Genomic DNA, 11105 nt, shown 5'->3' with positions numbered 1-11105 from the left:
TGACGTTGCAACTACCTGGTCTTTGTTGCAAAAACTCCTATATATCCTGACTCTTCCCCTGGCTCCTCAGAGCAGTCTCAGCGTGATCTGAGAGGGAGCATCCTGGGCTTAAGCCCTCAGAAATGTCTACTGAGTAAAATGTAACTCAGTTTTTAGGTTGTGCATTTTTTCCACTCGACAAAGGAAAAAAAAAACCATGAAGTTTGACTGTTAGTAAGCACAAAAATAAGATGGTATTATGTCATAATCATACATGTGTAAATGACTTTTTAAAAAATTCCAGGCACATTGTGTTTGTAAGAGACACATCTAAAGTATACAGACACAGGAAGGCTGCAAGTAAAAGGATGAACAAATTAAACCAGGCAAATAAGGCCGAAATGGAGCTGGTTTAACTAAGTTAATATCAGACCAACTTAACCTTAAGGCAGAGTATTACTAGAGATAAAAGAGGCCCAAGATCAACTATCAAAAGGGTCAACCCACCAAGTTTAGGGGGAGATGTTAGATGCATAGACTTAAGTAATAATCACCCTCTTCTTTAAGAATTGCTTTAAAGTTTAAAAGAAGGCTCTTTGGTAATTATTTGTTAAACATCTGACTCTCACATCAAACCCAAGAGATAGTAGAGCTGGTGTTTCCACTCCTTTTTTTTTTTTATAGATGTGGAGCCTGAGGTTCGGAGAAGTTAAGGACTTGCCTTAGGTCACACAGCAGCAAAATGATCTGGATCACAGTTCTTCTGACTCCAGGCCCAGTGCTCTCTCCTCTACCTGCAGGTATTTAGAAAGGAGAAAATGTACCATCTGGACAGAGGAAGGAAAGGGCATGGCAGGGCTCGGTGATGAACAGCGTGGGCAGAGACCCGGCAGGTGGAAAATGCCCGGAGGAAAGTGTGATTGAACCAAACATCCAGCGCGGAGAGGAGTGGGGAAGATGGATTCCAGCCAGTTTCGGACGGACCCAAAGGCGGGCAGAGTTTTGCTATTTTTGTACATATGAGAAGTTTGCACGATGCCACGTGCCCCGCCGCTGGATGCGCAGTATGAGACCAGAGCCCTCACGGGGGGAGCCGCGCGCCCCCCACCACGCTGCCGTCGCCCTCGCGCCCTCGCGCCCGCGCGCAGACGCACACCCGCCGCCACGTTCACGACTCGGGTTGGGGCGCAGCGCGCACCCTCCAGGCAGCCTCCAGGCACTGGGCGGCGCGCTCTCGGACACCTCCACCCGCCCCCACCCCGCAGCCGCTTGGGTCGTTAGCCGTCCCGCCTGAGATCCCCTCCACGTTCAGGTTCGACTGGGTGAAGGTGGACCAGCGGAAGACAGACGCACGGGAGGGCAGGTCCAGGAGGGCAGGAAAACTGGATTCTTCTGGTGGGAAGAGGAGGGAGGCTCTGATAAGCTTAACTGGACAAGGATGAGGGTGGACTGGCAGGGCGCAGACAGGATGCGGGGGAGGAGGGGTGAGGAGCAGATAGAAGGGCAGCTGAGCCCAGGCATGGAGGGACTGGGGGTAGGAAGGGATACTGTGGTTTGAGTTGTCTCAAATCTCCTTTGGAAAGAGGTAAGGGTTGGGGGTGGTCCTGGTTAGGGGCATGCGTTGTGTCGTCAGCCCCCTGGGGGTAGCCCCTCTGTAGCCACTGACCTGCTATAAGGCCTTGGGCTGGGCAGCTAACCTCTTTAAACTCATCTCTAAACAAGAGACCTACTTCTTAGGACTGCAATGCAATTTAATGACCGCATGCATCCTAGAGGCTGCGTGATGCTTCACGTGGTCCAGTTAGTCATTTAACACAGTGTGTGAGCCCCTGTTCTGTGCCAGATACTGTTTATTCCATGTGCTGTGAATACAGCAGGGAAGAAAGGGAGACAGTGGCTCATAGTCCACTGGAGGGAGAACAACAAACACTAATTTCTTCCATCTGTTAAGTGGTGGTAATTCATGGAGAAAAACCGTGCAGGGTAAAGAGAGGAAGTGGTGGGGAGGGTGCTGCAGGCAAGGGGAGAGAGGTCAGGGAAGGGCCTGCGTTGAGGACTGAGTGGGCTGGGGAGCCTTTGGGGGTGTTTGAGTTGGGTCAGGACATGCTCTGATCTCCGTCTTCTCAGGGTCAGTCTGCCCACTGTCTGGAGGAGACTACCAGGCGTGAGGTCAAAGGCAGAAGTGAGACCAGTTAGGAGGCAAGAGTGGATGATGACCTGACCCAGGGAGGTGAGGATGGAGGCGATGAGCAGGGGGCAGATCCTGGGTGTCTTTGGAAGGTAGAAGAGATGGGATTAGCTGATGGATTGCATGTTGTGTGAGGGAGCAAGGAGTCAGGGTGTCCAGATGGAGCTGCTCTTCTGGGAAGAGGGAGGGATGGGAGTCTGGGTGAGAACTATCTGAAGCTGAGATCACCTGGGGCGCGTGCATCAGGGAGTGAACAGGTCCAGGGCTGAGCGCTGAGAAGAGGAGGAACCAGCAGAGGAAACAGGAAAGAACCCACAGGCAGGAGGGAGGGAGGGATAGTGAGAGCTGGTATCCTGGAGTCAGGGAGGCAGGGGCTCCAAGGAGACTGAGTGACCACAGTCCTTTCACTGCCTCAAGAAAACTGAGGGCTGAGAACTGGCCAGGGCATGGCACCACCCGTGTTACCTGGAGGAGGGCAGCTTTGGGGTGAGGGGAGCCCAAGTGCAGTGAGGTCAGCGGAGGTGGAGGGGGGAAGGAATTGGGATTTGAGGGTGATGAGAAGCAGAGAAATGGCCTGGGTCCTGGAGGCTCAAGGTGGTGGTTTTTTGGGGGTGTTTCTACTTTATGATTTTTAGGACTGGGAAAAAACAACTACTTGTTTAAGTGCTGATGGAAATGAATCAGTCAAGAAAGGGGAAGTGCGGATAATGGGGGAAGTGACTTCGGGAGCAGGGACAGGGCCCTGCCACATCATAGCCTGTGTCCTGCCCCGCAGCTCTGTACCCCGGTCAGGGACTGAGTCAGCTGGGGGGCCACTGCGGGGCGAGGGTGCTTTTCCTGATTCACAGAATGGAAACTCAGAGGCCGGTGGTGGCCCTAGGTGCTGGTCTTGGGCAGGGAGACTGGATGACTCCCAGAGCACAGGGGAGGGTCAGGCTGGGGATGCGAGCACACAGGATGGGGGAGGGGGCAGGAGAGGCCGTGGGCACGAAGCTGGCAAGTGAGGAGACTTGCGGCATTTCTCTTCGAATGGCCGTATTTTGTGTGTAAAATAGGAAGTCTGGGGGGCCCTGGGGGTGGGTGGCTGAGGTCAGGTGAAGGACAGGATGGTGGGAGGGAAGGTCAAGGACTCGCAGACCAGGAGTTGGAGGGATCATCCGCGTGGCCGGTGAAGCCACCCAGAACTGGACAGGTGTGTGCTGGAGAAGGTGACAGTGAGTCAGGAGCTGAAATCTTCAGGGAATGAATGACCAGGACTTCCTTCCTGGCCTGCGTGGAGCTTAGAACCAGTGTTTTAGAAAAGAGAGGAAGAATGGTTGAGAAATGGTGACAGGAAGCAAAGAGGGACCCCCTCCTGCCTGGAGGTCTGAGAGAAAGAGCCCCCACTTTAGAGGGCTTCTCAAGAAGCAGAGTCCACAGGGGTCTGTCATCAGTGTTACAAGGAATGGGTGCCAGAAGATGTGAGGAAATTACAAAGCAAAGAGACGGTACAGGGTGTGGGGAGAGGAGACCCCAAAGGCCCTGACCAGGACAGTCAGGGCTAGACCTCAGAGATGCTGGTCGGGGTCGGGGGTACCAGTGCTGAGTGTGGCTGAGCGGGAGTGGGGCGCCCTGTTCTTGCCTTTAGTCAAACAGGACCACTGGCTGTGGTGTGGACCAAGGACCCTGCCACCTTGGCTTTGCTCTGGAGCCCATGGAGCTGAGACCTGACATCAGCCACAAGGAGAATGTGCCCCCTAGGCCTGCAACCCCCCTGAGGCCAGGCAAGAGGCTCGTGGGTCTGGGTCAGAGGTGGCAGGAGCTGGGCCCCCTCGGGTAGCAGCAGCCTAGAGCTCCTTTCCCAGACAGGCCAGCCTAGGGCCTGGCTAATTCCAGAGGTTAGCTGTACAGGGCCAGCTGGGCCAGGACAAAGTCTTCCCAGCCTGGAGCCCAAAGGAGGGACAGGAAGTGAGGTCAGACAGAGGGGGGACCAGGAGTGGGCCTGGCTGGGACCTCTGGCTGAGACGGGGCCCCTGCAGATCAGTCTGTGCCAGCGGTGGTGGGCTGGGGAACCTCCCTGCTCAGGTGCCTGGGGCTTCCAGAAGGCCACAGAGCAGGTGCAGCCAAGAGTGGGAACAGCCCAAGAACAAATTCAGATTCTGATTCACATGTGTGAATTCACATGTTTCTCTGTTCTAGCTGTGTGACCATGGGGCAAGTTGCTTAACCTCTCTGACCTTTAGTTCCTATCTACAAACATTCATGGCCCACTCTACCTGCCAGGCCCTCCCAGGAGGCCTTGTCTCCCAGCGGTGGAATAGCCTGGGGGTGGGGGAGACCGGCAGGCAGGGAGGGGCTCTAAGCCCCACCCAGCGGTTCCCAGAGCAGCTCAGGTTTAGCTCAGGACACACTGGGTCTTGCTTTCACCCCAGCTGCTGCCCCCAGCACCTCTTTGCTCAAGCTGGACACCAGGGAGTCATCCTTGGCCTTTCTTCTTCCACCCCCTTCTCGGCCTCCGCCTCCTTAGCAGATCTGCATCTGTCTCCTTCTCTCCCCCCTCCTCCACCCCTCATCCCAGGCCCCTCACTTCTCGCCTGGGACTCCCTCAACAGCCTCCCAGCTATCTCCTTGCTTCCCTGTGCCCTCCCCCTCCCCTGGCTTGCCCTGTCCCTGCTCTGAGTCCCTGCACCAAGGCCAAGTCACTGCTCTTACACAAGACCCCCGGGTGTGCCCATCGGTCCACACTGGACGACAGGGCTCTGGAGTCTGTCCCTCCCCACCTGTCCCACCTGAGCACTGAGCTCCGAGTCCTCCCCCAGGACATAACTGTCTCTCCTCCCTTTAGAGAAACAAAGAGTCCTGAAGAGCCTGGGTGTCGGCCTGGCCAGTAGACACGGCCGGTGCGTGCCCGTGTGCCAGGCCGAGAGGGGAGGGCCTGCAGCCACACCCTCCCTGGGGACAGCGCTGCGCCAGGAGCCCTGCCAGGTGCAGACCAACCTGGCCGGCCCTGGCCCCAGCCTGGGCCTCGCCCTGAAGGACACGACTGGGCGGCTGATCAACTCCAGCTTCCAGCAGCAGAGCAACCTGCAGCCCCTGGCCTGGAGGCCCCAAGGGAGAGCCCAAGAGTTTGCCATCCAGCAGAGTAACCTGAGCATCAGGGAGACCAGCGTGGCTGAGTGTGGACGTCACACCAGCCCCTGCCTCTGGCTGGAGCCTCAGGAAAGCTGGCCCAACTTGAGGCCCTGGGGAAGCCCCCTATCCCGAGGGCCACTGGATTGCCCATCCTCCAGCCTGAGACGGTCCCGGCTGCTGGCCACAGACACTCGCTGCCCAGATGTCCGACCCACTGCAGGCCTGGCCCCTCTCAATTGGCACACACAGCCGGGCCTCAGATCCCGGTGTGGCCTGGGGGGCTCGACCTCCAGGATCGTGGGGGAGCCCCTCAGCCTGGAGGACCTGGCTGTCCCTGCCTGGAGCCGGGCTTGGGCCCCATCGCAAGCTGCCATCCACCAGCTACTGGCCTCCGTGCGACGCCTGGAGCACGAGGCAGCCGGTTTCAGGTGCCAGGCATCCCGGGAACCCCCAGGCCCTGTGCAGCGGGAGCCCTGGACCAGTGCTGGTCAGGCAGTCCCTGCTCACCCACAGCCCAGCCAGCCAGTTCTTGCTTCCTGCAATGAGAGGAAAAAACACTCTGGAGATCTCAGGGGAACCGTGGGTTTCCCAGAGACCCCGGGGGTCCAGGATGGTCTCTCAGACTCTCAGGCAAGCAGCAAGCCTGCACGGATGGAGACCACTTTGCAGATGCTGCCTGGGGATGCCCTTGACCCTGAGCAGGGCGTCCTTGGTACCCACCGCCTAAGGCGAGGAAAGAAGAGCTCCCCAGGGACTACATATGGCCGGGGGCGGAGGGGGGACCCCCTGCTCTCTCAAGGTGTGGGCAGCAGGGAGGCCAGCCTCTGCTCTTTAGTCTCCTGCAGTTCAGCCTGGGACGTCCTCCCTGGGCAGGAAGGAGGGGAGGGGACCCCGTGGGAGCAGATCAGCAAGGAGGGAGAGAGGCTGGCTTCCTGTCCGCCAGACACGGCCCCCACGAGGACTGCCCTGCAGGTAGAGACCAGACGAGTCTGGGAGTGGGAGTTGGGGCCTCAGGGACTGGGGGGGCTGCCTCCTCCTGGGAATTCTCACTCTAAGCTGGCTGTCACTGCCCTGTCACACTCCCTCAGAAAGGGAGGCCATGCAGGCAGGCTTGGCAGGGGGCGTCCAGTCCTGCTTGCTTCTCGGCCTGAGAGCTGTATCATGTTCCTTTGCTTTCCAAGAACAAATTCCGAAACACTGGAAGCCTGGAGTCTGAGGCTGCCCGGTGAGGCCATGGGCTGGGGGATGGGGACAGGGGCCACACTTTTGGGACAGCTCCTCTCCCATTTGCCTGGAGACTAGGGCCTGATGGAGAAAAGACCCAGATGTCAGGTCCACGCAGGATTTAAGTGGGAGGGTGCCTCCTGGGCCTCAAGGACAGGAACATGGTGACAGCAGCTCCCAGGAATCTTAAACTTGGGAGGCTGCCCTGCACTCTTGGCAGTCCAGCAGGGCATTCTCCTGCCTCCAGGAGCTTTCTTGACTGGGATTTCCAAGGCTAGCCATCCGTAGAGGGGAGTTCTCCCCGTCTCCAGCCAGCCCTCCTGCCGCAGCGTGGGGCATCACCCTCCGTGCTGGGAGGGCAACGTGGGTGGTGTGGAGCCCCCAGCTGCTCCCTGGGGCTGGGGGGCCAGGCCCACCCCTGATCAGCCTGGTTTGCCTCCAGCTGGCAGTGGGCGTCCAGATGTTTCAGAGGGTGGCGGCGCTTGGTGCAGAGGCGGCAGGCAGTGGTGGCGGCCGTGGCGCTGGGCCGCCGGCAGCTGTTGCCCAAGGGTCTGCGGGCGCTGCGGTGGGCACTGTGGCTCCGGGAACCCCAGATGGAGGCAGCGTCGGGGCGACACATGCAGGTCCTGCTGAACCGGGCCTTCCAAAAGGTTAGGGACCTCCTGGTTGGGCCGCCAGGAGGTGATGAAATGCTGGTGTTTTGGGGGAGGAGGCTCTTTTGGGACATAGGTTGCTCCTCTTGAGTGATCGCCAGTAGAGTGGGTGGTTGTCAACCTAGACACGTGAAAGGGCTCTGCTTGAGTTCAAATACTATCTCCTCTGCCACTTTCTTTTTCTTCCACATTTTTCTCGCTGTGTGACCTTGGGCCAGTTAGTTAACCTCTCTGTGCCTTAGTCGCTTTAGCTCTAAAATGGGATCATAGTAGTACAGACTTCTTAGGGTTGTTGTGAGGTTAAATTGTAAACATAAGGAACTCAGAACCCTGCCTAGCACATAGCAAACACTCTAGCACTGAAGTGGTTGCTGTTTTTTCGCTAGCGGTTTGCTAGCCAGGATTGGGAGGGCACTTCTGTTTTCTTTCCTCCTTGGGAAAAGGGTGTTTGGAAGGGCCCAGGTTTTGTCTTCCAAGGAAAACCCTTCCTCTTGGGCTCCATCTCCCCATTCATTCATTCCCATAGAGGCAGGAGAGTCTAACTGTTAAGACCACAAGCTTTGGAATCTGATAGAAATGTCTGGCTGCTGTCCGTGCCGTCCCAGCTGCCCCTCTGAGAGCGCACTTGAGGCTGCAGCCAACCTCCCTCCTCCCCTTCTCTCTTGACCCAGTGGAGAAACCTGACCCAGCAGCAGAAACACGGGCAGCCCCATGTGCAGGCTGGGCCAGGACCCCCACCCTCCAGGGGAGGCCAGGACCAAGGCTTCTCAGGAAGGAAGCCAGTGGTGGACGCTGCCCAGAGAAACAGGTAGTCTGGGACCCCCCAGGTTGGTCATTGTGTCCTGGGCAGTATTGGTGGCCTTCCCTCCTTGTCCCCCCTCCCTCCTCCCTGACTAAAGAATGAGGGTGAAATCCGTAAACAGGGACAAAGATTTGCACAAAAGGATGTTTGTTACGGCGTTATTTACACTTACAAAAACTTCAAAACGGCCTAAACACCCAACAGCGAGAAAATGAGAGTTTTAACTGTGTGATGAACATTTGGCAATTGTTCAATATGATGTTTATCAAGATTTTAAAAATTCCTCCCCACTCTTTTTTTCTTTCTTTTCTGGTTCAATAGCTTTATTAATGTTATTTCTAATCCTGACAGTAATATGTGCTTGATCTGCAAAAACATTCAAAATAGTTGGAAGCACTTCAATTAATTTGAAAGCTTCATCTCCCTCCCCGTGTATCTGACCCCCCTTCCTGGAAGTATAGTTTTATGGGTATTCGCATAGAATTTTTAATGACAAGGAATAAGGGTTATGACAATGTTAAATGAAAAAAAAAAAAGGATAAAATAGTACCTAAGATTTTTTTTTCTGTGAAATGGGAACAGTGCATAGAAAAAAGAACAGAAGGAAAAATACTAAAATTTTGCATAACAATGTGAACTGCTTAACACCACAGAACTCTTAAAAATGGTTAAGATGGTAAATTTTAATGTGTATTTTACCACTATTAAAAATAAGAGTAAATAAATATCTCATCCCCCCCACACCCCCCAAAAAAATGCTAAAATGGGAATAGTGCTTATCTCTGGAGCAGTGAGATTAAAGGTGGTTATTTTCTTTTCATTTCCTCAATTTTCCACTACAGCGATGTGTTGTTTTTGTTCTCATTTTTTAATTAAACAAATATGTTTAAAATAATTATTTAACTAATATTTATTTTAATAGATGTAAAAAAAAATCCAAACAGTATTGAAGAGAATAAAGCAAAAGCAGAACTCCTGCCCTCAAATCACTTTCAGAAGCAGGAATAGAATGTACTGTCTGGAAGAGGACGAAGGGGATGGGGGAAGGGGCTTAGCGCGCCTTTGCTCCTGCCGGCAGACGGTGCTGCCTTGGGCTGGGCTGGACAGGTTGGGACCCCATGCCCTCCTTCCTTCTGGGCATCAGTTTCTCTCTGGGCAACTTCACTCTCAGTCCAGGGAGTCTGAGGGAAGAGGCTGGAGCCAGGCCAGTTCAATTGCATTCTGGGCTGAAGCCAGATGGAGGAAACGGGGCAGTCCAGATCCTGCATGCTGTGCGACAGCTGGCCGGTGAGATGTGGGGTGCCGGGAAGGTGGGGCAGACAGGGCAGGGCCCCCGCGTGGGCAGGGCTGGGGGTCCTGAGTGAGTGTTTATTGAGCCTCTACTCTGGCAACTTCCCAGACGCAATCTCCTTTGAGTCTCATAGCGACCTCAGCAAGGCATCGTGCCCATCTCACTGATGGGGAACTGAGTCACAGAGAAGGTAAGTGACCAGCGCGAGGACACACAGGATGAGAGGTGCACATCCTACATATGTGTGCCATTGATGCTGGTACAGGCCGGGTAGAAGCCCGAATGTTAGAGCTGGAAAGTCCTCAGACATGACTCACTCAGGAGTAAACTGAGGCCCAGAGATGGAGAGCATCCCAGGTGTCAGTGGTCCCCCCGGCCCCCGCCCTCCCCTCTGCTCACTCTCTCTTCTCCTTCTCTTCCTCCCTTTAGTCTTCCTCCTGTGGTGCCATCAGAAGGAATGGGCCATGCAGGAGAAGGAGGTCCAGGCAGAGGCCTCCCAGGCCACGGTGAGGACTCAGAGGAGGGAGAGGCCCCCCCAGGCCTGGTGCTCTCCTGCTGCACATGCAGCCTGGGTGGCCCCACTGGACACCCAGCGCCAGACAGCCTGGCTTTGCAGGTAGGGGGAAGAGGACGAGTGTGGGAATGGGGACCCTCCCTTCCCGGGGCAGAGGGTGGGATGCAGCTGGGAGATGCTCTTTAAGTCAGTTCTTGACTCCCAGTATTGAGAGACAACGATGAAGATATGAAATGAAAAAAGCCACCATTGACTGAGAGGCTAAGACCTGCTAGACACCACCCAGGGGCTGGATTTAGCTATGAGCAAAGCTTAGTGCCCACTGTCACCGGCCCTCGTGGAATCCATGGCCCAGTGCGGAGACAGACAGGAAATTAGCAGTCACAAAAGATGCGTGTGAACACCACCTGAGTTAAGTGTGGTGAAGGGAAGGAACATAGATCTCTAAGAAAAGATCTCTTTTTTGCGTTTTGCTTGTTAACTTTGGTATCATGGGACATTTCAATCTTACACAAAAGTAGAGAAAACAGGATAGTAAACCTCAGTGTACCCATCACCCAGCCTCAAGTAAATCACCTCCTGAGAAAATTTGTTTTGTTTGTACCCCAGCTACTCCCCACCCTCAACATAATTTGGAGGCAAATCCCATGCACCCTACCATTTCATCTGTAAACATTTCTGTAGCATCTCTAAAACATAAAGAGTCTTTCTATCAAAAAATATCTGGTCAGCATTCAAATTACCAATTGTTTTACGAGTTAGATCTTGTTATAGTTTGTTTGAATCAGGATCTAAATAAGGCCCACATGTTGTCATTGGCTGAGAAGTCATAAATTCTTTTTACTCTACGGACACCTGTCTGTGGCTTTTTTCCCCCTTTGGAATTTATCTCTTGAAGGAACCAGGCTGTTTATCCTGTAAAGTTTCCCCACTGTCTGCATGTTGTGGATTGCATCTTCTGATATTCAATGAGGATTTTTTTTTTTTTTTTAGTTTTTTATCTTTTTAGTGGAGGTACTGGGGATTGAACCCAGGACCTCATGATTGCTAGGGACACACTCTACCACTGAGCTATACCCTCCCCGCTCCCATTCTCTGACAACTTTTAATGAAAGGGGTGGACCTCGACTGGGGTTCAGCGGAGATGGGAATGAGACATGGTTGACTAGTGCAGCGAGAGCAGATGAGAGCACCAGGCAGAGGGAACAGCATGTGGAAAAGCCTCCGACAGGGGAAGGGGAGGGTATAGCTCAAATGGTGGAGTGCCTCCTTGGCATGCACAAGATCCTGGGTTCAATTCCCAAGACTTCCTCGAAACATGAATAAATAAACCTAATTACCCT

At 54.4% G+C, this 11105-nt stretch overlaps 1 protein-coding gene across 1 annotated transcript in view; it reads left to right on the top strand.

The window, feature by feature from the left end:
* The first annotated feature begins 3671 nt into the window (after positions 1 to 3671).
* The window catches only part of C14H1orf167 (chromosome 14 C1orf167 homolog), an 18571-nt gene continuing 11137 nt past the window's right edge, over positions 3672 to 11105 (top strand). Inside the window, 6 exon segments of the mRNA XM_064493326.1 lie at positions 3672 to 3930; positions 4992 to 6212; positions 6929 to 7152; positions 7827 to 7963; positions 9129 to 9310; positions 9678 to 9864. Of these exon segments, the coding sequence (XP_064349396.1) occupies positions 3861 to 3930; positions 4992 to 6212; positions 6929 to 7152; positions 7827 to 7963; positions 9129 to 9310; positions 9678 to 9864 (2021 nt within the window). The 5' untranslated portion in view covers positions 3672 to 3860.

The sequence above is a fragment of the Camelus dromedarius genome, chromosome 14, assembly GCF_036321535.1.
Source record: "Camelus dromedarius isolate mCamDro1 chromosome 14, mCamDro1.pat, whole genome shotgun sequence".
Taxonomy (NCBI): domain Eukaryota; kingdom Metazoa; phylum Chordata; class Mammalia; order Artiodactyla; family Camelidae; genus Camelus; species Camelus dromedarius.
Note: the sequence above shows the minus strand (reverse complement) of the source record. Positions and strands in the feature narration are given on the sequence as shown.